The sequence below is a fragment of the Bubalus bubalis genome, chromosome 2 (genome assembly GCF_019923935.1).
Source record: "Bubalus bubalis isolate 160015118507 breed Murrah chromosome 2, NDDB_SH_1, whole genome shotgun sequence".
Taxonomy (NCBI): Eukaryota; Metazoa; Chordata; class Mammalia; order Artiodactyla; family Bovidae; genus Bubalus; species Bubalus bubalis.
Genome location: NC_059158.1, coordinates 82,106,448 through 82,133,754, shown reverse-complemented (window position 1 = coordinate 82,133,754; position 27,307 = coordinate 82,106,448). Strand labels below are relative to the sequence as shown.

Here is a 27,307-nt window from a genome sequence, read left to right as displayed (position 1 = left end):
CACCACAATTTTTATACATGCAATAACTTCCTGGTATGAAAAAGGAAGGATAACAACCATAGTAAGACTATATTAAAATGTACTTATACCCACTTACTCTACATTCTTGGTCCAGTCTGGAGGATTACTCATGGTCATAAATATGCAGTTCGTCAGAATAGTGCACATGATAAGCATGCTGAATGCGGTAGCTTAGAGTCAAGGAATATGATCAAAGAACACATGATAACTTTGAATATCTGATAACGACATTTGTTGAAATGCTGACAATTTTCCTTAGAAAATAATTCTAAAAAAGCCTCTAGACTTAAAAAAAAAAAAAAAAAAAAAAACCTCTCTGAACAAAAGAGTAATGGATAAAAGCAGTTTATCCTAAAATACTAAAGTTGCCATGATGATGATGATATAATGAACGCATGCATGCATGCTAAGTCACTTCCGTCATGTCCAACTCTTTGCAAACCTATGAACTGTAGCTCACCAGGCTCCTCTGTCCATGGGGTTCTCCAGGCAAGAATATTGGAGTGGATTGCCATGCCCTCCTCCAGGGGCTCTTCCTGACCCAGGGATCAAACCTGTATCTCTTATGTCTCTTGCATTAGCTGGTGAGTTCTTTACCACTAGCACCACCTGGGAAGCCCAAAATTGCCAAACTCCCAATCTATTCAGAGATCTACACCAAATTATATTGAGATTGATAAGCCTGAGTCTTTTCAGATAGAAAAGAAAACTCTATATTTAAATAAAATAGCCAAAAACTACATTCTATAGAACCACTGTAAGTAAGCATTTTAAAAAGGATATGCATGTACTAAAATCTTAATAGATATTCTTCTGAGAGGACTGAAAGGAGAGAGCATGTACAAAGCAGGTGTGGCATTGAAACGGAAGATTGCTTTCCCTTTGTTCAACACTATGAAAGTCTGCAGGAGCAAAAAGAAAACAGTATGAATTGAAATTCCAAAATTTCAATCTAGTACATTAATAGCTGCAGTTTACCTCTGCATGTGGTAGAGTCATATTAAAGAAATACTGCCATCAGACTCAAGCAGTGTGGTTCCAAAGCCATTGATGGAGATATTCATGTCATGTTAGCCAATGAACTCCAAGTCCATTGTCGATTTCTTCAATAAAGTAAGAAGTGAGCCATTTATGGGTATGTATTATTTACAGCTTTCAAAATGCAGTGTTCTCTTTTTTATATCCCTTAACATTCAAATCAGTAACAATAACTTGTGGCCACTGGAATTATTTTAAATACAACTTCCTTGTATCATTACATTGCATTTTATGCAAACCAAATAGCAACCAGCTATCCCTGATTTTTATCATGTTGCTTTGAGAATTGTAATACTTCCTGGCTATTGTCAGGGTTAGTAGCAAATGTTCTAAAATATAAGTTTTCAAAATATTTTCATGAATTTAAGGAACATTAGAGTTGAAAGAATCCTATTACCCAATTTGATTTTCCTATTTTACATATAATACTAATAACAGCTAAAATAAAAGAACACAAATTAAAGAACTTGCTTGCTACTATTCATGGTAATTTTTTGAAATGTGTGTGAATAGAACCATTGAAAAAATATGTAACCACTGAATAATGAGTTACATTCTCCATGGCTTTGGTATTTAGTTGAAAAATTTTAAAGTCAAACAAATAAACAGCAATAACAACAAAACATTAAAACAACCTAAGGAATTAATTGGCTTGGAAACCAGAAAGACTTAAGTTCAAAGCCTGCTCTTACTTATCTGTGGCTGGCAAGCAAATTCCTTGTGCTATCTATTAACAGAAGACACTGATTTTTGGTCTTTTTGATGTTGATTCTGAATTTTATATATGTTTATGAGTGGTAAACATAGGTAATAAATATTTTCCACCCAATTTTAGAGATATAACTTTGGGTAATCTTGCTTTTGTATGTGGCAGTGTTCCTGAGAAAATAAACGAGAACTATCTTAGGTTAACTTTTTATACTCCTTGTCTCTTTTACTATACCAGGTACATTAAAACATAATTGAACATAAAGTTCACTGTTATATTGAAAATTAGTTTTACAATTAATACCTCATGTTTGAGTACAATTATTGCTTTCTTAAATCTCAATGTACTGTGCTTTTTAAAATTCATTCATCTAATATTTTCTACAATTGTCTCGTAAACATGAGTGTGTGCTAAGTCGCTTCACTTTTGTCAACTCTTTGCGGCCCTTTAGATTGTAGCCTGCCAGGTTTCTCTGTCCATGGGATTTTCCAAGCAAGAATACTCAAGTGGGTTGCCATGCCCTCCTCCGGGAGATATTCCTGACCCAGGGATCAAACCAGTGTCTCTTAAGACTCTTCTGCATTGATAGACAAGCTTTTTTTTTTTTTTTTAAACCACTAGTGCCACCTGGGAGCAACTATGGCCTAAGAGATAATGAAATGAATTTGAACATAAGTGAGGCATGAATTTTGCATTCAAGAGGTTTCAGAGAAAAGTGATTAAGAGCACAGTAACTAATACAGGGCTTCCTTGGTGGCTCAGAAAGTAAAGAATCCACTTGCAACACGGGAGACCTGGGTTCGATCCCTAGGTTGGGAAGATCCCCTGGAGGAGGGCATGGCAGCCCCTCCAGTATTCTTGCCTAGAGAATCCCCATGGACAGAGAGGCCTGGCAGGCTACAGTCCATGGGGTCATAAAGAGTCAGGCACGACTGAGTGACTAAGCAGACAGCACAACTCTAATACAAGGCATGACTTGACAGGTATCATACAGAGAAATTCAAATGGCAGAGCATGAGAGTAAAGAGGGAGCAGGGTCTTATGTCTATTGGAATAATCAGGGAGGCTTCATGAAACAGAAGTCATCTGAGCTAACATGAAAATATTACTGCCTCAACTTGGCAAGATCAAGTTAACTTGTACTTGAAATTAAAAAAAAAAAAAAAAGACTTGGCTTACTATTTTTAAATTCAAATTCCCAATTTTCATTTACATTAAAAACTTCTTTAGGATTGTTTGGATTTATACATAGCCACTAGTTAATTACAGATGGGAAAACAGATATGAAATTTTGAGTAGCAGAATGAGTATCTCTAGAAAACTCTACATTCCTGCTAGCAAATGCACAGATGTCAATGTCTGAATAAATTATTTTAATATGGCTCACTTAGGTAATAATTTATTGAACATAAAATTGGAGAATTATGAACGTATGAGTTTAAGCTTTGGAGTTGGACAGATAGTATTCTAAATACTTGATCTATCATTTCACAACTTGAGAGCTAGCACTCAGTGTCTGTGAAGCTTTTAAGTTCTGGTACATTGTAAATTCTTGGTAAATGTTGAGAACATGTATGCATGCTAAGTCACTTTAGTCGTGTCTGACTCTGTGTGACCCTATAGACTGCAGCTCACCAGGCTCCTCTGTCCATGGGATTCTCCAGGCAAGAATACGGGAGTGGGTTGCCATGCCCTCCTCCAGCGAATCTTCCCACTCCAGGAATCAAACCCACATCTCTTATGTCTCCTGTATTGGCAGGTGAGTTCTTTACCACTAGGGCCACCTGGGAATTCACTTAATATATTCATCATATATGAAAATGAAGCCCTAACCTCTACATACCTCTACATTAATTTATTAAATGCTCTTTCTTTTTTTTTTTTAACAAAGCATTGATCATTACACTCAAGCATAAGTTAAAATCTGAACCTAAGTCAAATCAGGAGTCATTAAGATTTTTAATCCAAGCAATGTTATAGTGTAGCAGAAATAAAGTTCTCGTCTATTAGTGTGAATAACCTGAAACATTAAAGACTCAATCCACATGAAAGTCAACCCTGAAGTTGCAAGGGGAAGTCCAAACTGTTTTAACCAAGAATGATTGAGGAGCTAGGACACAGCACCGAAAGTTCATCATTTAAAGCTCCAAACCAAAAAATAAAAATAAGAAGACTCAGTAATCCCTTTGGGTATTTATTTATCTGTTAAGAAAGGGCCATGAAAAATAGATTACTTAGTCTGACTTAGCTCTACCTAAGTATTATATTCTGATGCAGATGTGTGTTGTGCTTTTAACATAGTTGGTGTCACATCTGAAAGGAGCTGGTGCCAAAGCGAGGGATTGGAGTCCCACCCCAAATATTCTCTATTACATTAGTCTATCCCAGAGCTAAATGATTCCATTTTTCATCCTCCAAATGCAAACATTTTCTTCTTACCTCCCAAGTCACTTTAAGCCAATATTAGTTTATGTCTCTGAACTGGGATTTACTCCAGAAAGATTGTTTCCTCCTTAAGGAGGCTGGTTAAATTACATCCAGGCCCCCTCTGGAAATGGGAAATGCAGGAGCCAGACATTTTTCAGGATGAAGTAATATCAATAAGTAAAATGAGAAAGCATTTTTAATTTTGCCTATTTCATTTATTATCCACTCATTGTTTCATTCATTTTTGTAAAGTTGTGAGCACAGTAGTTGCTATACAACAGAAGCAAAACTAAACTAAGAGATGCTGGACAGCATCTCAGTAGGGAGTCAAATCAACTTGAACTAAAAAATCTAGGATGGAATTTACGAGTGTTTATGTAACATTTTGTGAGTTAATTAATTTCCTCGAATCCTTTATTAATTCCTATCTCTCCCGGTTGTGGTGAATATGTTGCTAATTTGTATGAAAAATCCAGTGTCTATCACAGAGACCCTAAAAACATGTTAGCTTTCTTTTCTTCTGTGTTGGAGTACTGATGGGTGAATAAGAATGCTGGGTATTATCTCAAAGGCTTCTCAGGTATTCTGCTTATTCGACATGCTGTCAGTTTGTTGACATGCTGATTTTAATATGAGGCAAAAAATTATGCATTGTTATTCATAGTAGATGTGTTTATACCATCAAAATTAAGTTAATCACATTTTCTATTTCACAAGACATTTCACTGTTCCTTATTTTGTCTGCTAGCTATCTTATCAAGAAATGTGCCCTTTTATTTATATCTTAAATCAAAATAACTTTTAAACGGACTTTATCCTGCCTTTCTTGACCTCTTGACGGTAAGTCTGCAGGTGCTGTGTAGCAAAGCGTTATTGGGAGAAAGTTAGGGAACCTGCTGATTTTATCCTGTACTGACTCATCTTTGTCAAGTTCGATCTGGTTGTATCTGCTACTGTCTCAAAAATGACGGTAACCTCCTTCTCATTTTCTTGGTAGAATTATCTTTACAGCAGTTGTTTCAAACTCTTCCATTTCCTTGTTCCCAAGACTGACTCTCAAAGGACAACTTCCACTCCTGCAGCATGGAAAATATTGACAGTATTTAACGCGCATTTCCTCAGATATCCCGACATTTACTTCAACATATCTTAAATCATTGTATTTGCCCTACAAGGCTCACACAGTAAGGCTTCTCTCCACTTTTCTGCAGTTTTCTAATGCAAATTCAAGCTGACTTGTGGTTTATCCCTTGTCTGTTAACATCAGCAACTAACTACTTTACTCAACCTTCTGTATTTTCCTCTCTGGGAATAATTTTTCTCCACTTTTAAACATGCTATTTATACCCTATGTAAAAAAGGTTTTCAAGGGACTTCCCTGGTGGTCCAGTGGTTGAGAATATGCCTACCAATGCAAGGCGACATGCGTCTGATACCTGGTCTGGAAGATTCCACATGCCATGGGACAACTAAGCCTGTGTGCTGCAACTACTGAAGCCCATGCTCTACAGCAAGAGAAGCCACTGCAATGAGAAGCCCACACACTACAGCTACAGACTAGCCCTTGCTCGCCACAACGAGAGAAAGCCTGCGCACACCAAGGAAGGCCTAGCACAGCCAAAAATAAATACTAAAAAAACTGTAACTGCAACGTTTCATTATTTTTAAAAAAATGTTTTCAATTTTTCTGTTGCCTTAAGTGACCATCTTTCTGATGGAAATTTCTCAAACTTCCTCTTTTCACTTGCTGTCCAACACTATCTTGCTTTTTAAAAAAAATGAACAGAGTATAGTTAATTACAATGTTGTATTAGTTTCAGGCATACAGCAAAGTGAATCAGTTATACATATATCCTCTCTCTCTTTTTTTTTAAGATTCTTTTCCCATATAGGCCATTACAGAGTTTTGAGCAGAGTTACCACTCTCTTGCTTTGATTTCCATCAACATAAACTGCTTGCAAAAAAGTTACCAACTCATCCTCCTTGTTCATTCCAATGGTCTTTATCTAGCCTCAGCTTCCTGAGTAATTTTATGAGATATGCTCTTTCCTTTTTTTCTTGAATAGTGGAAAATTTTCTTATTTATGTCTTACCTCTCTGACCATCTCAGATTCTCCATTCTCTCCAACCCCCTAAATGAGTGGCTCTCAAAACCCTATAATTAGTTAAGTGATTTGATATATTCCCACGGATTCAACTGATACCTCCATGCAAATGCATTCTGGACGTATACCCAGGTCTTACTTCTCACATTGAAAGTTATTTTGTTTCTATGAGGATGCACTTATGTCATGTCTAAAGGGCAGAACATGATATTGAACACTATTTTCAAAAAAAAATCAAAATAGTATGCCAGTGACAGAATCAGTTTTGATGAAAAATTAGAAAAAGTACATATTCTGAAATATCCTACATATGCATTTTTAACTAAACATGTTTTCATGATGTAGTTTTTCACTAAATTCCTCTTAATCTCAGTATCTGTTTGTACAAAAGATGGCAAAACTAATACAATTACATAAAGTTTAAAAAAAAAAAAAAGATGTAAAGAGAAACTGCACCATTGCAGGTACAATAAACTCACTTTTTTGTCTGCATAGTAAGGGTCCAAGTCCTCCAGGGGCTCTGACACCATGCCCGGAGGAATGTCCCCATAGATGAAGGGCAGCTGCTTGCCGGCTTCCAAGTCACTGCTTGGCTTTGGCCCTTCATCGTCATCGTCTTTCTTTTCTTCTTTGGGTTCCTTTGCTTTTCCTTCAGCAATACGTTGTTCAATGAGGGCAAGAGACTGTTTTGTGAAGAAGACAAAGCTCTGAGGTCCCGGGGGAGGCAACATTGCCATCTTTTCATCCTGTATGTTTTATTTCCCCTTCAACTCCTTACATAAGAGGCCTAAGGAGAAATAAAGAAAGCTTTAACTGTTTGCCAGTCAAGAATGACACTTAACAAATAATAATAATAATTATAGTAATAATAAAAAACAGATTCTGGCTTCAATTGCAAGAAGTAATGTGTTTACATAATTACCATCATATTGAATGGGCACTTACTAAGTGACTACCATGTACATGACTTATTTCCCATGCCCTCTAAGGAACTTTACTTAAGAACTTGAACTTACTACTTCGCAGATCTTAGTGACAACTTAATTAAAAATGCTTAATTCCCTTTTCTTTTCATCTGTGCTTACTCTTAGTGCAATTCAACTTCCCTTGTTTAAAAATCTCTGTGATAGGACTTCTGACAGCACCATTTTCCAGTTCTCTTTCTGCATCACCTGATCCTATTCTGTTTGACATACTCACAGTCTCTGCTTCTCTCTCTTAAAGAAACTCATTTCTATAAAATGAAGCAGTAGAAGATTGTTTTACTCTATTTTACACATCTAGATTTTCTTACAATAAATACATGGGCTTCCCTGGTAGCTCAGATGGTAAAGAATCTGCCTACAATGTAGGAGACTGGGTCTGTTCCCTAGGTCAGGAAGATTCCCTGGAGAAGGGAATGGCAAAACACTCCACTATTCTTGCCTGAAGAATTTCATGGACAGAGGAGCCCAGCGGGCTACAGTCCATGGAGTTCCAAAGAGTCAGACACGACTCAGCGACTAACACACACACACAGACACACACACAGACACACACACACAATAAATACATGCCATTTTACAAATCAGAAAACATTTTTACATTTTGAATTAAAAATGACTTAGGGAAATGTTTTAGAAGAACAAAGAAGATAAAAGGAATTTTGGAAATGTTTGGGGAAAGATTCAATTTTCAAAGTTAAAAAAAAAAAACTATGATAGGCACTCAATGTGAACCGTGAACTTCCTGATGTTCAAGCTGGTTTTAGAAAAGGCAGAGGAACCAGAGATCAAATTGCCAACATCTGCTGGATCATGGAAAAGGCAAGAGAGTTCCAGAAAAACATGTATTTCTGCTTTATTGACTATGCCAAAGCCTTTGACTGTGTGGATCACAATAAACTGTGGAAAATTCTGAAAGGGATGGGAATACCAGACCACCTGACCCACCTCTTGAGAAATTTGTATGCAGGTCAGAAAGCAACAGTTAGAACTGGACATGGGACAACAGACTGGTTCCAAATAGGAAAAGGAGTACATCAAGGTTGTATATTGTCACCCTGCTTATTTAACTTATATGCAGAGTACATCATGAGAAATGCTGGACTGGAAGAAACACAAGCTGGAATCAAGATTGCCGGGAGAAATATCAATAACCTCAGATATGCAGATGACACCACCCTTATAGCAGAAAGTGAAGAGGAACTAAAAAGCCTCTGGATGAAAGTGAAAGTGGAGAGTGAAAAAGTTGGCTTAAAGCTCAACATTCAGAAAACAAAGATCATGGCATCTGGTCCCATCACTTCATGGGAAATAGATGGGGAAACAGTGGAAACAGTGTCAGACTTTATTTTTCTGGGCTCCAAAATCACTTTGGAGATGGTGACTGCAGCCATGAAATTAAAAGACGCTTACCCCTTGGAAGGAAAGTTATGACCAACCTAGATATCATATTCAAAAGCAGAGACATTACTTTGCCAACAAAGGTCCGTCTAGTCAAGGCTATGGTTTTTCCAGTGGTCATGTATGGATGTGAGAGTTGGACTGTGAAGAAGGCTGAGCGCCAAAGAATTGATGGTTTTGAACTGTGGTGTTGGAGAAGACTCTTGAGAGCCCCTTGGACTGCAAGGAGATCCAACCAGTCCATTCTGAAGGAGATCAGCCCTGGGATTTCTTTGGAGGGAATGATGTTAAAGCTGAAACTCCAGTACTTTGGCCACCTCATGCGAAGAGTTGACTCATTGGAAAAGACTCTGATGCTAGGAGGGATTGGGGGCACGAGGAGAAGGGGACGACAGAGGATGAGATGGCTGGATGGCATCACTGACTCGATGGACATGAGTCTGAGTGAACTCCGGGAGTTGGTGATGGACAGGGAGGCCTGGAGTGCTGCGATTCATGGGGTCGCAAAGAGTCGGACGCGACTGAGCGACTGATCTGATCTGATCTGATCTAATTGACTTACATGTATATACAAAACAACACAAAAAGTGCAGGAAATAAAAATTTAAAAATTATATATTATTATTTTGGAATGTTCTAAATAAAAGAGTATAAAATTAACAGTTCTTATTTTAAAAATGATAGGCGCATTATTTCATTGAGTCAAGGTAACTTCATAACTCCTCCACTGGGAAATAAAAATGAATCCTTCTGCATTAGGATTGCCTGAGTGTTGGGATACACCAACTTCTAGTATGTCAACCTGCTGTGAACAGCTTGAAAGATTGTGCATTAAGTGATATCTTGATACACAAAGGGAGGATGAGATAAGAGAAGCCATGGTTTGCTCTTTTACTTTCCATTGTGAAATGTAAAAATTAAGCAAATCACAATAGTGACAATAAAGGTTATATAGATTCAGAAAAAGTGAAAGGAAGCTGAAACCAGTTATTCTTTCTTTTACAGATTTCTCCGTTTCCCATGTTAAAATCAACTCTAGTTATGTTTAGAGCAAAATGGATGACTCTTCCCCTTAGCTACTTGAGCACAGTATAAGAATAACAACCCTTATCAGTAAGTAGTAGTGTTAGTTGCTCAGTCGTGTCCAATTGTTTGCAACACCAGACTGTAGCCCACCTGTGTCCACTGTCCATGGAATTCTCCAGGCAAGAATACTGGAGTGGATTGCCATTCCCTTCTACAGGGATCTTCCTGACCCAGGGATAGAGCCTGGGTCTCCTGCATTGCAGGCAGATTCTTTATTCTCTGAGCCACCAAGGAAGCCCTTATTAGAAATCTATGCATTTTTTAAAGGTGGAAAACCAGTTTAAAAACAACATAAAACCAATCATTTTGCAATGCAAATTTATGTAAAAACTTATAAAGCAAATTTAGCTTTTCTGAAAAATAACCTTTTTATGTTTTATCACACAGCTCAGTCAGTAAGGAATATGCCTGCAATGCAGGAGACCCAGGCTCGATCCCTGGGTCAGGAAGATTCCTTGGCAGGCTACAGTCCATTAGGTCACAAGAGCTGGACACAACTTAGTGACTAAACCACCACACACTTGAATCTGGGTTTTGCCATGGCAATGTCTTATCACATTTCTTTTTAACTCTGCTAACTCATATTCATTTAAAATAATTTTGCTGCTGCTGCTGCTAAGTCACTTCAGTCGTGTCTGACTGTGTGATCCCATAGATGGCAGCCTACCAGGCTCCCCCATCCCTGGGATTCTCCAGGCAAGAACATTGGAGTGGGTTGCTATTTCCTTCTCTAATGAATGAAAGTGAAAAGTGAAAGTGAAGTCGCTCAGTCGTGTCTGACTCTTAGCGATCCCATGGACTGCGGCCCACCAGGCTTCTCCGTCCATGGGATTTTCCAGGCAAGAGTACTGAAGTGGGGTGTCATTGCCTTCTCCGTAAAATAATTTTACCAAATAGTTAATCTGGGCATGTTTCTATATCAGATATATAGAGCTGTGAGAGTAAGGAGAAAACACAGCTTCTGTGTTTATAAAACTTCTAAAAAGGAATACCAATTGAACCGAATCATACAGACAGACCTGGTTTGACCATAGTAAAGGAGAATACAATTAGTTTAAATCACATTCTCTTTTTATATCTTGAATGTAGAAACAAAGATAGAGAAATTAGGCATGTATCAGGAGAGAGGGTACCATTTGTAAGCGGAAGTAGTGAATTCTCTGATTTAAGAACAAAATTTCAAACATTTCTGACAAATTCCAGGACTCTTTTAGTATCCTCTCCAAATATGCAGAACTAAAACCTCTTATAAATAGTAGATATATAGCAATCATTCACGGGAAAGAACATGTTGAAAGCCATGCAATGGAATAATTAGAAATAAGAACATATCTCTACCTGGATTCAGAATTATAGAATTTTATAATTATGGAAAATAAAAAAGTCAGTCTATTCTGCTGGCCACAAGCAGCTAATAATATTGCTTTTGAACAAAATTTGAACAGTTAATGACTACATGTTTGCTGGCTTTCCTGGGTTTTAAAGTATTTGACTAAGATTATTTACTTCACTGGACTTCTCAGGGGTGCTGGTGGTAAAGAACCCACCTGCCAATGCAGGAGTTGTAAGAGATGTGGATTCAGTCCCTGGGTTGGGAATATCCCCTGGAGGAGGGCATGGCAACCCACTCCAGTTGCCTGGAGAATCCCATGGACAGAGGAGCCTGGTGGGCTACAGTCCAAAGGATTGCAAACAGTTGGACATGACTGAAGTGACTTAGCATGCACGCATTCATTTACTCCATTGTTTCTATAAATTCAAACCAGTAAGAAGAAACATTTATTTCGATGGAAACTAAAGCTGAGATGACTTTTTTTTTTAAAGAAAGTAGTGAAAGATAAGGAATATCTCAATGTGCACATTCAAAAGCATACAGATGGCTAACAAACACATGAAAAGATGCTCAACATCACTCATTATCAGAGAAATGCAAATCAAAACCACTATGAGGTACCATTTCACACCAGTCAGAATGGCTGCGATCCAAAAGTCTACAAGTAATATATGCTGGAGAGGGTGTGGAGAAAAGGGAACCCTCTTACACTGTTGGTGGGAATGCAAACTAGTACAGCCACTATGGAGAACAGTGTGGAGATTCCTTAAAAAACTGGAAATAGAACTGCCTTATGATCCAGCAATCCCACTGCTGGGCATACACACTGAGGAAACCAGAAGGGAAAGAGACACGTGTACCCCAATGTTCATCGCAGCACTGTTTATAATAGCCAGGACATGGAAGCAACCTAGATGTCCATCAGCAGATGAATGGATAAGAAAGCTGTGGTACATATACACAATGGAGTATTACTCAGCCATTAAAAAGAATACATTTGAATCAGTTCTAATGAGGTGGATGAAACTGGAGCCGATTATACAGAGTGAAGTAAGCCAGAAAGAAAAACACCAATACAGTATACTAACGCATATATATGGAATTTAGAAAGATGGTAACAATAACCCTGTGTACGAGACAGCAAAAGAGACACTGATGTATAGAACAGTCTTATGGACTCTGTGGGAGAGGGAGAGGGTGGGAAGATTTGGGAGAATGGCATTGAAACATGTAAAATATCATGTATGAAATGAGTTGCCAGTCCAGGTTCGATGCACAATACTGGATGCTTGGGGCTGGTGTACTGGGACGACCCAGAGGGAGGGTATGGGGAGGGAGGAGGGAGGAGGGTTCAGGGTGGGGAACATGTGTATACCTGTGGCGGATTCATGTTGATATATATTGGCAAAACCAATACAATATTGTAAAGTTAAAAAAAAAAAAAAAAAGCAGGCCAGGGTGACTCATGAGAGAATGAACCATGACTCATCATTTCACTACTAGGTAAGTACTCAAAAGAATTTAAAACATGTCCCCATAAAACTTGTACATGAATGTGCATAGCAGCATTATTCTTAATAGCCAAATAGTGGAAACAATCCAAATGTCTGTCAACTGACAAAATGCAGTGTATCCACATAATGGAATATAACATGAAAATAAAAATTAGCAAAATATGGAAACATGTTACAACACAGATGAACCCTGAAAACCCCATGAATGTAGCCAGATCCAAATGGCAAAAGGCTGGATGGTTCCATCCTTGTGAAATGTCCAGAATAGTTACATCCTCAGAGACAAAAAGAACATTACTGTTGCCAGAGGCCAGCAGCGGGGGATAGTGAGAAATGACCATTAATGGTGATGGGGTTAATTGTTAATAGGAATGAAGTTTCTCAGAGAGATGAGAAAAAGTTCTAAAATTAGATAACGCAATGATTGTGTGACTCTGTAACTATGCTATAAATCACTGAATTTACACTTTAAAGGATGATTTTTATGATATGTAAGCTACACCTCCATAAAACTATTATAAACATTTCTAAGAAAACAGAATCATGAAATCCATGAAAACTGTCCTACGTCAAGAAAAGAGGTTTAGAAAATGGAAACAAATGCACACATTCAACACCAATCTCTGCATAAGTCTCTATGGTCTCAGTATAAACACAGAATATCTTTTGGTGTAAGATTAATTTAGGAGAAGCTATGATTTAGTTTTAGCACTTGCAGGCCAAGCCTGGTACAATTTATAAAACTGTGGTCACAAATCACTTGATTCCAGAAGTTAGTAGCCTTTTGGAAATGGTACTACCTCTCTCTGAGAAACAAGGTGGTGAGTGTAGTTGCCGTTTGGGCTTAGGAGATTCCTCAATGCTTCTAGAAATCATAGAGGTAAGGAGAGGTTACTTGTCCTGATTGACTTTACGTGTACACATACTTGGTCTCCTGGGGGAAGAGATGGCTGAAGAGCCGGTATTTCTGTACATCTTACATTCAAATGGAGGTGTCCCATCTTTCAAGAATTATTTGACAGAAACTCCGGTAAGTAGATGTCATGACCTCAGATATCCAATACTCTTCCAATGTTGTTATTTTCTTTTTCCCTGTTTTTTCTTGTCCTCACTCTCTATTCATGCACATTCTCAATATACACTTTACAACTCACTGAAGTATATGCCAATGGTGAAGGTGGTAGGTGATTCAAGTCAGTGGTACCACAATTTTAGAAACTTTCCTCAAGCTAAATTGAAGGAAGAAGCTAAGCCCTTGCTTAACATGAGGGTCTTGAAAAAAGTAAGTTAAAGAGCTTTGGGTCAGATTCCATAATCATCCTCTAGTTTGGTGGGTAGAGGGGGAAATCACAGCCTCCTACTGGATGATAGGAAAAAACAATGTGTGCAAATTTTTGAGGGTAATTTTGCAATATCTATCAAAAGCCTTAAATATGTTGATTCATTTTTATTGCCAAATAACTTCCCTTCTAAGAAAGTAACCAAAAGCAATAATCTCAGATGTCTTTAAGCATTTATGAAGATATTTACTGCAATATTTTTATAATATTGAAAAAGTGTAATCAATCCAAAAGTCTAATTGTCAGGGTTTCATTAAATGAAAAATGAACATATAATAGGAAACTAAGTGGCATCTAAAGAGTGCTTTCAAAGATTATTTAATATATTTTACAAATCTTATAAAAATAATAGAATATAGGGTACACAAACAAAAACATATACTTATTTTCATCTCAATTTTTAAAAATGTATTGAAAGTATGAAATGAAATGTACTGTATATTTAATGAATGCTCTTCCTAGCTGAAGGATTAGGAGTTATTTACTAATTTATTTATATTTTTTCAAATTTTACATTAAAAATGTCATACTTTTTTATCAAAAAAATGTACTTAAAAAAAAAGAAGCACTGAAATTTATTTGACCTCTGGTGGCTCAGTGGTACAGATTCCATCTGCCAATGCAAGAGACATAGGTTCAATCCTTGGGTCAGGAAGATCCTCTGGAGAAGGATATGGCAACCCAAGTTTAGCACTCTTGCCTGGGAAATCCCAAGGACAGAGTCCATAGGGTCGCAAAAGAGTCGAACATGACTTAGTGACTAAACAGCAACAAGACAGTTAGTAAAATTAGCCAATATTTATTCTTTCCTTTTTAGTTTATAATTTGAAAATGCCATATTTCCATGTATTAATATCTATGAAAGTATTTATTCTGAACTCTCTTATTTTCTAGCTATTACCTATGTATGTATGCATCTACCATCTACCTATTTTTATCTTATATATCTTTCCAGTCAAAGCAATGTCCAGTTCATGACAATGGTCTTATTCCATGTGTTTATCCAGTTCAAAGACCATTTCCAGTTCATGACAATGGTCTTATTCCATGTGTTTATCACTCTTTGGCTTCTAAATCCCCACTGCATTGAAAACAAAGATGCACAGTAGGGAACCAAGGGTTTATGACATCACTGATAACCAAAAAAAAGACACTAAAGAGTTTTCACAAAACTAAAGAGATAGAGATAGATAGTGAGAGAGAATGGCAACCCACTCCAGTACTTTTGCCTGGAAAATCCCATGGACGGAGGAGCCTGGTGGGCTGCTGTCCATGGGGTCACTAGAGTCGGACACGACTGAGCGACTTCACTTGCACTTTTGACTTTCCTGCATTGGAGAAGGAAATGGCAACCCACTCCAGTGTTCTTGCCTGGAGAATCCCAGGGACAGGGAAGCCTGGTGGGCTGCCGTCTATGGGGTCGCACAGAGTCGGACACGACTGAAGCGACTTAGCAGCAGCAGCAGCAGCAGTGATAGAGATCGGAGAAGGCAATGGCACCCCACTCCAGTACTCTTGCCTGGAAAACCCCATGGATGGAGGAGCCTGGTAGGCTGCAGTCCATGAGGTCACTAAGAGTCGGACATGACTGAGCGACTTCACTTTGACTTTTCACTTTCATGTATTGGAAAAGGAAATGGCAACCCACTCCAGTGTTCTTGCCTGGAGAATCCCAGGGACAGGGGAGCCTGGTGGGCTGCCATCCATGGGGTCGCACAGAGTCGGACACGACTGAAGTGACTTAGCAGCAGCAGCAGCAGCAATAGAGATACAGACAGACTTCCCTGGTAGCTCAGATAGTAAAGCATCTACCTACAATGCGGGAGAACCAGGTTCAATCCCTGGGTTGGGAAGATCTCCTGGAGAAGGAAATGGCTACCCACTTCAGTATTCTTGCCTGGAAAATCCCATGGACAGAGGAGCCTGGCTGGCTACAGTCCATGGGGTCTCAAAGACTCAGACACTGAGGGACTTCACTTTCACTTTCAAAGAGATAGCAGATGGGATTACCCTAGAGAGGAGATAAGAGGAGAAGGCAAGGCCTAAAACACTCATCTGAGAATGTTCAAGAAAGAAATACTTCTTTCTAGCACAGAAGTCATAGAGTTGGCACATAAGCAAGTATGTCAGAAACCAAGTTGACTAACAAAGGATTATCAGTTTAACAACTTGCAGGTCGCTATCCCACAATTCCCTCTATACTTCTATATAAGGCAGCAGAATTCATCCTGAGGCTAAAACCAAAGAGTTAATCTCGGAATTAACTGAGATAAGGCCTCTAGGATGTCCATATTCATTTTGGGTGAAAGCAGAGTGGAGTCTGGGGAAAGATGGATTCTTCTTCTTGCTCATCTATCCTAAAATGAAGCCAGTCTATCAACTCATCAGATACATATAGAGAGCTTGCACTCATCTGCCCTTTCAAGGGAGTACTTATTTGGAAAACAGGCCTACATAAAGGCAGAAGAAACCCTGACCAACAACATCATAACCTTTTATTTATAACTACTAATAGATAACTAAGGATAAACTGGTAATCAAAACTACCAAACATGAAACTGAAGGACTAAGATGTACAGATCAAACTCTTAACTCCAGAAGAAAGGAAAAAGCAAACATAGGGGAATATTAAGGGTTTAAAATTAGCATTCCCAGAGAAATTTGAGAGGATAGCGAACAATATCAAGAATGAGTCTTATTCCCTACCATTTCCTTAAATACTACTATTTCAAAGTAGTAAGTACTTTCCCTATAACTACCAAAAAATATTTATGTCAGAATGAAGGTATACTCCATTTTCAACGTAGGTATATAAAGGAATCATGTGTATAACTTAAAAAAATACAACTGTCAGGGTTTATCCAAGTAATGCTGAAATAAAATTTTTCAGGGAGGGTTTAAGCTTATCTACTTTTAAAAAAATCATAAAATATTGATGTGACTTCTTTTAAGAACCATTTTTTTTTTAAGCAACAAATGCACTAAATCAAAACATCAGACTGGGGCTTCCCCGGTGGCTCAGTGGTAAAGAATCCATCTGCCAACACAGGAAACACTGGTTCAGTCCCTGGTCCAGGAAGATCCCACATGTTGCAGAGCAACTAAGCCTGTGTGCTGCAACTACTGGGCCTGTGCTCCAGCGCCCAGGAGCCACAGCTACTGAGCCCCACTGCGGCAACTAGCGAAGCCCGTGCACCCTGGAGCCTGTGCTCTGCAACAAGAAGCCACCGCAGTGAGAAGCCTGCACACCGCAACTGGAGAGTAGGCCCTGCTCATCACAACTAGAGAAAACCCACACAGCAACAGATATCCAGCACAGCCAAAATCACATAAACTGTTATAAAAATTCAGCTGAACAGCGTAAATTAATGACCAGGTTTCATTATTTAATAGAGAAAACAAATGCAATTAAAACCACACAAAATTTTTTTGGTTCTGCTTTATTTGAACAGTAGGTAGTAGGAAGTAAAATATGAAAATTTAAAGTCTCCATGTTAAAACTGAAAGGATAAACATAAATTCCATTCAATAAAAACAACACATTTTTGAACTCTGAAACTCTATCATGCTCAGTTAAAGAAAGAAGATTTTGGGATGAGGTGGGGAAAGGAGGAAATGAAAGAGGTTGAGCAAGAGAAGGAAGATAATAAACAAACCAAATACGAAAGGAGAGTGTAATAGGGGAAGAAGGGGAAAGACTAACAAAAATACGCTAAATCCCTTAGCTCCCTTCTAGCTACAAAGTCCAAGATAATAAAAAAGCAAAGCAAGTTCTTTGCCATATTAATTTTTATTTTTAATTCTCAACATTTTAAGCATCACTCATGCTGTATTCCCTGTAGCTCAGTTGGTAAAGAATTCACCAGTAATGCAGGAGACGTGGGTTCAATCCCTGGATCAGGAAGAGCCCCTGGAGAAGGAAATGGCAACCCACTCTAGTATTCTTGCCTGGGAAATCCCATGGCCAGAGAAGCCTGGCAGGTTTCAGCCCAAGGGATCACAAAGAGTCAGACACGACTTGGCAATTAAACCACATGTTGTATCATTCATATCGCTTCATCACTATTAAGCCTGGAAATTTCAGTTTTGTATCCTTTATTCTCTCCATTTTCATTTGAGGTAAGCAATGCTCCTCCTGGGAGTTAGGGTTAGGGTTAGGGTTAGGGTTTAGGGTTAGGGTTAGGGTTAGGCTTACAGAAACTCAAATTTGAAAAGAAAAATCTCCTTTCCCACACTCACTCATCCTTCAAATCTGTGGTCTCTCAGGTGAGCTCAGATAATGTTTCCTAAGCAATAATCATGGAGAGGAATAGCTAATACTGCTTAAAAAAAAAAAAAAAAAAAAAAAAAACAAGAGTTACCTTTAGCCTTTCCAAGTATGTCTTTTAAAAAGCTGTTCTTCCATGGGGACTATAGTTAATAATACTGTATTACAGGTTTGAAAGTTACTGAGAAAACAAACTTTAAAAATCTTCATCACAAGAAAAAAAAATTAATTATGTATGACAGATGGTATCTAGACTTACTGTGGTGATCATTTCAGAATGTATACAAATATCAAATTATTATGCTGTATATCTGAAACTAATTACAATGTTATATGCCAATTATTCTTCAGTTTAAAAAAAGCTGATCTTCAACTTTCAGGAATAAATGACAACACTGCAAAAAAAAAAAAGATATTAAAAGACGCATGTTTATCAGCTTAAGAACTAAAGTGCTAGTTGCTCGGTCATGTCTGACTCTTTGTGACTCCATGGAACTTTAGTCTGCCAGGCTCCTCTGTCCATGGAATTCTCCAAGCAGGAATACTGAAGTGGGTAGTCACTCCCTTTTCCAGGGGATTTTCCCGACCCAGGGATCAAACCCAGGTCTCCTGCACTGCAGGCAGATTGTCTACCATCTGAGCCACCACAGAAGCCCTTAAAACTAAAGGTATGTGGTAATTTACGAATGCTATTTAGGAATGTGCACACTTTTGAAAAAATAATTTTTCACTTTATATAAGTTTCTCCAGTTTCTTTTCAAATTTGAGTTTCTATAAGACATTAAAAGTATGGCTCAATTTCCAAAATGTAAAATATAAAATGGACAAAAGTTTTCATGAGGTGTACTTGCACTCAATACAGGAAAATCTGAACTGGTTTCAGTAGCTCACAGATCATTTCATCTTCTTGACCTTTCCTATCACAATCCACATTCTATGTTTTACAGCTATTAACTCCGTACATATGACTCAACTTCTCTGAGCCTCAGGTTCCTAGTTTGAAAATGGGGTTAATAATCACTGCCTCAAAGAGTGGTTAGGATTGGGATGATTAAGTGTATATAAAGAGCATACGAGAGAGTTTTTCATATAGTAAACATAAATGGTGCCATTAATATTATTAACGTCTCATTCTTTCATTTAAATTTCTTGCTGGGGTCAACTTCATCATACATGTGTAATTAAGATCTATTAATTATCATCAACTTGAGGATATTTCAGTATATAGAAATATATTAGCCTGTAATACTTTGGCCACCTGATGCGAAGAACTGACTCATTGGAAAAGACCCTGATGCTGGGAAAGATTGAAGGTGGGAGGAGAAGGGGACGACAGAGGATGAGATGGTTGGATGGCATCACCAACACGATGGACACGAGTTTGAGTAAGCTCCAGGAGTTGGTGATGGACAGGGAAGCCTGGTGTGCTGCAGTCTATGGGGTCGCAAAGAGTCAGACATGACTGAACTGAAATGATTAGCCTTTTAAGCATGAAACATAGCTCATATATGTGTATAACATAAGCAGAGATTTGATTTAGAGAAGTGATTCAAGTGCAAGTTCAGGAGCTAAAAGTCCTAGAGTTTGAATCCTAGGTTTTCCAGTAACTAGGTATGTGATCTTATATATCAAAGTTATGCAACCTCTCTGAGCCCCAAGATGGCAAAGCATTTATAAAAGAACCAGTTACTTCATAAAACATAATGTTAAACAGTACAAATATCCCTAGGAGGCATTTTGATTACTCAGAGATTTAGACTGCTACTGAGTTTCATTTAAGTAAATCCCCATCATTTTGCTGAACTTTATATGAAGATTTGCAAGATATTTTTTATTTAGACAAAGTTAGGTGGTTCAAGAACTATTATTAAGATTTTTTCTTTTTTTTTTTAAACTTAAATTTGTATTTGTGAACAGACTTGAAAGGAAAGGAATTCTCCCACTTGGTTCACCTTCTAAGAAGCATTTAAGTATCATTAATAGAGTCTCTGAACAGAGAACAAGAATGATCCCTTCCTTCAAGCAAAGAAATATGACAGTCTCTAGAGAGTTTTAGGGACTATAGGTACTTTCTATGGCTCTGAACATACTGTTTCAAAAACTGTCATCATATATTAGCTGCAGCCATCAGGAAGCTGTTTGGGGGGATTCCTTTAATCTTCAGAGTCCTATGAAGCCCTTGCCATAGAAATAACCTCTGAGATTAAGAAGGGCATGGGGTCCCATAGATATTTACAATCCAAATTGGGACTCTCACAGAAATCACTGAAGGAAACCCTCAAACCAGTTCTTACTTAAATGACTGAAAGGGGAAAATGTCTGTGCCCATTATCTTATGCTGACAAAGGTATCAGTGGCCTGTTTCCTTAGTGCCACGGTAGGTGCCTAATACTGACTCTAATAAACCCACCTGGTTTATTAATGACAGTATCTAGTCTATTGTGGTTCAGGTAGCATATGTATATATTTTTGTCCATATAATTTTGTAATGAGAGTCAGGCTTTTGTAATGATATCAGCATATTTTGTATTACACATGTAATATAGATTTAAAAATACAATTATTCTCTTAAAATATTTCCTACGGAAATCCTTTAGCAGTTAGTTTCATTTGACAACTTTCAATATTTCTTGTAGAAAGAAACCACCATTTGAACTTCCTGTTTCTTTCATTGAGATTAGACAATTAAAGATATACTTACTCATTTCAAGGAGCAGGAGAATAATTATATGCTCAAAATTCTTTCATAATCTCAGATTCTGTTTTATATTTCCTCACTGAGTTCTTACCTATGGCTAACTTAAATTTATATAAAAGTAAAATAGGTTCAATAAACCATTTTGAAGATCTGTCAAAATCTGAATCAGCTTCAGTCAAATCTAAACTATTTGAGACAGTGGACAAATGTAAAGGGAAGTAAAATAGAACGTTGTATTGATACATACTGTTGTCAAGTGAAAAACTGCTTTGAAACTGCCACCTGTCCAGGAACAAATGGTGATATTTTCCCATAGGTAAGATTTTAGCCGGAGTACCAATTATTTTTAAAGCTTTCTGAAGGCACCATGGAATCCATACACAAGCACTTTAAAGAGCAATTTAAGACAAATCATTCCTCACATCAACAGTGATAACATGTTGATAACATGCTCACTTGATATATGATGATCATGGTACTTTACTTGTATAGTCTTCCTCCCCAAAACTTTGATCTAAATCATGAGAAAAACATCAGAAACTCTCAAGTCAGGGACATTTTACAAAATGCCTGACCAGTACTTCTTCAAATCATCAAAGTCATCAAAAACAAAGAAAGTCTGAAGAACTGCCATGGCTTGAAGATGCTTAAGGAGATATGATGGTTAAATGTAATACTGGTAATGTGGGAAAGATCTTGGATGAGAAAAAAGACAGTGGGGAAAAGCTAGGGAAATCTAAGTATAGTAATAGCATTCTTTAATAATAATAATGTATCATTATGGTTTCATTAATGCAACAAGTATACCATAACAATGTAAAGTGTCATTAATATAGTAAACTGAGTATGGTTTACATGGGAACTCTGTACTACCTGTAAAATTGTTCCATAAATCTAAAGCAATTCCAAGATCGGTAGTTCATTTAAAACAAGAAATCACAGGTGTAAAATTATACTAATATTATGTAGCATTACCAATGTCTCAGTAATTTGATTTTATCAAGTAAATACACTGCTATTATTTAGAATATACCGGTGATAATAGATCTACAAAACTGAACTACTTTAATTAAAATGGGCTATACTTAATACATAAAAATAATGTTTGACACAGTAAAGATAGCATAGATTTAATAAATATGAGATCCATTAGAAATGCTGATCAATTTTTAAGTTATTATGCTTGGGAGGTAATTTTTATAAATGTGCCCTCTTGGGTAAGGAATAAGCTTACAATTTATAAACACAGAACTTGACTGGATACACAATGTCTGAGCCCTAATTATACTTGAGATCATTAAGACTAAGTGGGCTAAAAAATTCATCAGTAAGGGATTCATGTGTGTTTTCTTTTAGAATAGGTCTGGGTTGGGAAGATCCACTGGAGAAGGAAATGGCAAACCCACTACCGTATTTTTGCCTGGAAAGCCCCATGAAGAGAGGAGCCTGGCAGACTATAGTCCATAGGGTAGCAAAGAGTCAGACACGACGGAAGCGACTTTCCACAAACCTGCAAGGGCAATTTCATTCATTCAGTAGTGTTAAGCATTCAAATATCTTCTAAGTTGTTAAATTAAGGCTTTATTATATATCTGCATGATGATACAGTTAAGTTACAAAAGGCTCTGTTTCAATTTCTGTATTACTTTAGGAACTGTAGGATAACACTGTGATGAAAGAAATCTGACTGCAAAATTCTCATTTTACTGACATCTAAACACCTGAGAGCTTCCCAGGTATCTCGGTGGTAAAGAAGCTGTGTGCCAATGCAGGAGATGTGGGTTCAATTCCTCAGTCAGGAAGATCCCCTAGAGAAGGAAATGGCAACCCACTCCAGTATTGTTTCTGGAAAATCCCATGGACAGAGGAGCCTGGTGGCCTAGAGTCCATGGAGTCTCAAAAGAGTGAGACACGACTTAGCAACTAAATAACGACAACAAACACCTGATAACAACAAACAAGACAACAGACAACTCTGGCTAGCAGGGATACACTTGATTAACCATTTCTTACCACCAAAGTGCTCTTTTGCCACCACCGCATTAAAAAAAAATTTGTTTGGCTGACTTGCATCTCAGTTGTGGCATGTGGGATCTCCGCTGCATCATGCAGAATCTTTTATTGCAGTGCAGATGCTCTAGTTATGGCAGGTGGGCTTACCTGCTCTGCAGTATGTGCCATCTTAGTTCTCCAACCAGGAATTGAACCAGTGTCCCCTGCACTGCAAGGTGGATCCTTAACCACTGGACACCTGGGAAGTCCCACCACCAAAACATTTTAAAATCCTCACCTATGTTCAATGACATCCCCTTTACAAATTTTCTATTCATAAAATCCAAAGTCTCATGATAAAAGAGAAAGTCATCATCAGGGGAGACGAGAGAGGCAACCTTCTAGTATGACTGTCGTGATACAAGCTCTCTTTCGTGAGAACTGAAAAAATTCGGATGAGTTTGGAAGTTCTGCTCTACCTCTTGGCTCCAAAGGAAACATGTGGATCCTTCCTACACCCAGCTTCAGCACAGGAGAGGGATACCTAGATCATATAGATCCTAACTGTCAACAACAAGGAAGACGAAGGTGAAACAATTCGAGATAAGAGGACTTGCACATTCGTCAACCACTAGCTCTCCTACTTAGATAAGAAGGGGAAAGCTGCTGGAGAACTAAATCTGGAGAATACAGAGGAAAAACAGTAACTGAACCAGGTGTGGGGCAAGTATTGTCTGCTTTCTGAATCATAATTAGAAGGCCTCTCCATAGTTGTTCATTTTACTCACACATGAATACCTGATAGGGGCTTCCTAGGTGGCGCTAGCGGTAAAGAATCTGCCAGATAACATCACTGGAGGAAGGCAATAGACAGATATGCCCTGGGTGTACAAATCTGGTTCCATCCTTGGCAGGATAACTGTGGCATTTACACAGCAAAGCAAAATTTTTTGTCAAGATTAAATGCTCTATCACATCAGACACAAAGATATAAATCGTAAGACATAAATCTTAAGAGACGTATATGCCTATCTTCCTCTTGAGATATCATAGAAGTTACCAAAAAGAACCTGAGAGCCTTATAAAGGCACTTGCTTGTAATAAAATTTTCCTCTTTCAGGAAGCATGTGATACTAATTGTCTTGATGACTGTCAAGGTATGCAGTCTTGGTATTGTGTGCTTTGCTCAAAGATACATGTTATAGCTGCACAGCAGTACTAAAATAAACATAAGCAGAACTTAAAACTTAAATTCTTAAGGTTTAATAATTTTAACTGCTTCTTTTTACTATAATCTACTTTTAGTGCATTATCTTTCATACTTGTGTTACCTTTTCATATTATATTATTTCGTAGTTCACTTATCAAATTAGACAGTAGGCATAGTTGGGTTCTAAATCACTTGGGAATTCTCTGAACAACAGTATTACAACTACATAGATAGAAAAGCACCACAAATTATCTGTTACTTTGGGGTGGTGGTGGTTTAGTAACTAAGTCGTGTCCAACTCTTGCAACGCCATGGACGGTAGCCAGCCAGGCTCCTCTGTCCATGGGATTCTCCAGGCAAGAACGCTGGAGTGTGTTGCCATTTCCTTCTCCAGGGGATCTTCCTGACCCAGGGATCAAACCTGAGTCTCCTGCATTTCAGGCAGATTCTTTACTGACTGAGTTACAAGGGAACCCCTACTTTGGAGAGAAGGGGTTACCAATTGCTACCATAAGACAAATTCAAATATAAAATGATACTTTATTGAAAAGTCATACTACTTGAGGTAAAATGCCTTCCTTTGCTTCAAGCAAAGGAAGATATAAAAGGTATATCTATTCCAACTCACTGCACACACAGATCAGTCTTACATCAGTTCAAGTCAGTTCAGTCGCTCAGTCGTGTCCGACTCTTTGCAACCCCATGAATTGCAGCACGCCAGGCCTCCCTGTCCATCACCAACTCCCGGAGTTCACTCAGACTCATGTCCATCAAGTCAGTGATGCCATCCAGCCATCTCATCCTCTGTCGTCCCCTTATCCTCCTGCCCCCAATCCCTCCCAGCATCAGAGTCTTTTCCAATGAGTCAACTCTTCGCATGAGGTGGTCAAAGTACTGGAGTTTCAGCCTCAGCATCATTCCTTCCAAAGAAATCCCAGGGCTGATCTCCTTCAGAATGGACTGGTTGGATCTCCTTGCAGTCCAAGGGACTCTCAAGAGTCTTCTCCAGCACCACAGTTCAAAAGCATCAATTCTTCGGCACTCAGCCTTCTTCACAGTCCAACTCTTACATCCATACATGACCACAGGAAAAACCATAGCCTTGACTAGACATAGTCAGATATTAATTTGCTTCATTTTTTAACCTCAAAGGAAATTACAGATATGTCTATGCAGAGAAGTATGTGTGTATGTGTATATGTATATACATTTATATCCAACAACCAATCTTCCTTCTTAACTGGGGTGAACAGGGATGTCCCTTTGAGAGTAGTGGTGATGGAACTTGAGCCTTTACCTCTTACTATAAAAATCTAAGGTGAATTATTCTTCCTTTCTACTCTTGTTAGAATAGTGAGGCCACATTTCCTAAGTTGATCCAAATGGACTAACTTTCCTTTAATTTTACTCTAGATTGAGTGAAGCCAAGATGGAGGAAGGTCAAATTGGAATTCCTAGCTGCTTGAGTCTTTGTGCAACTATAGTAAAGTCCAGTTGTGGCAGAACTGTCCAGCAGTTCTGTCCTGGCCAGATGAGTCTGCAAATAGCCTCTGGCCCTCCTCTTGGTCTGTTCATTTCCCCACCCAGCTTGTCCAGTTTCCCAAAGCTGTCCAGTGACCGTGTGAGAACCCAGAATCTTCCAATAAAACTCTTTTTGGTGTGAGAGAGCCAATGTTTATTTCTCTTGCTTTCAACTAATATTCTTGCTTAATAAGGGAAAATTACTTCTGACTCACTGTGTGGAAACTAGGTTATGAAAAGAACAGGCTAATTTTAGACAGGGCAGTTTTGCTAAGTGATTAAAATACTTCAAAATTAAATTTTCTTTTAATGTTACATTTTTAATAGAGTATTTATAGTTTTTCATCCTCAGGAAAGTCTGGGACAAACAGGAATATTGTGATTATGAGAAATATAAAGATTGATAATAAAGTAATTTAAATAATCATAAGAATGCTATATTATTTGATCTTGGCCTAAACTAGTGGTTCTCTCAACAGGGCAATACTCCCCTACTCACTACTCAGGTAGAGTTGCCAGAGTTAGCAAATAAAAAAATCACAACATTCAGTCAAATTTAAATCATTTCTAATTTTTTATGCAATTATGGAAAAGGTCAGTTTTCATTCCAAAGAAGGGCAATGCCAAAGAATGGTCAAACTACTGCACAATTGCACTTATCTCACATGCTAGCAAAGATATGTTCAAAATTCTCCAAGCCACGCTTCAACAGTACATGTACCATGAACTTCGGGATGTTCAAGCTGGATTTAGAAAAGGCAGAGGAACCAGAGATCAAATTGCCAACATCCTTTGGATCATAGAAAAAGCAAGAGAGTTCCAGAAAAACATCTACTTCTGTTTTATTGATTATGCCAAAGCCTTTGACTGTGTAGATCACAACAAACTGTGGAAAATTCTTCAAGTGATGGGAATACCAGACCACCTGACCTGCCTCCTGAGAAACCTGTATGCAGGTCAGGAAGCAACAGTTAGAACAGGACGTGGAACAATGACTGGTTCCAAATTCAGAAAGGAGTACATCTGTGTACTGTCACCCTGCTTATTTAATGTATATGCAGAGTACATCATGCCAAATGCTGGGCTGGATTAAGTGCAAGCTGGAATCAAGATTGCCAGGAGAAACATAAATAACCTCAGATTACATAGATGACACCACCTTTATGGCAGAAAGTGAAGAGGAACTGAAGAGCCTCTTGATAAAAGTGAAAGAGGAGAGTAAAACAGCTGGATTAAAACTCAACATTCAAAAACCAAAGTCATGGCATCTGGTCTCATCACTTCATGGCACATAGATGCAGAAACAATGGAAATAGTGAGAGACTTTATTTTGGGGGGCTACAAAATCCCTGCAGATGGTGACTGCAATTATGAAATTAAAATATGCTTGCTCCTTGGAAGAAAAGCTATGACCAACCTAGACAGCATATTAAAAAGCAGACACATTACTTTGCCAACCATGGTCCATCTGTATGGATGTGAAAGTTGGACTAAAAAGAAAGCTGAATGCTGAAGAATTGATGCTTTTGAACTGTGGTGTTGGAGAAGACTCTTGAGAGTCCCTTGGACTGCAAGGAGATCCAACCAGTCCATCCTAAAGGAAATCAGTCCTGAATGTTTGATGGAAGGACTGATGCTGAAGCTGAAACTCCAATACTGTG

At 38.1% G+C, this 27,307-nt stretch overlaps 1 protein-coding gene across 4 annotated transcripts in view; it reads right to left on the bottom strand.

Moving 5' to 3' along the window:
• Positions 1-27,307, bottom strand: part of SCN9A (sodium voltage-gated channel alpha subunit 9) — a 168,395-nt gene that overhangs the window by 88,451 nt on the left and 52,637 nt on the right. For all 4 annotated transcript variants that reach the window (XM_044934418.2, XM_025275646.3, XM_044934416.2 and 1 more), the window contains exons 2-4: positions 6,781-7,088; positions 805-923; positions 98-187 (exon numbers count right to left, since the gene is read on the bottom strand). In XM_044934418.2, coding sequence (XP_044790353.2) covers positions 98-187; positions 805-923; positions 6,781-7,038 — 467 coding nt within the window. In that variant the 5' untranslated portion in view covers positions 7,039-7,088. The remainder of the gene's footprint in view (positions 1-97; positions 188-804; positions 924-6,780; positions 7,089-27,307) is intronic.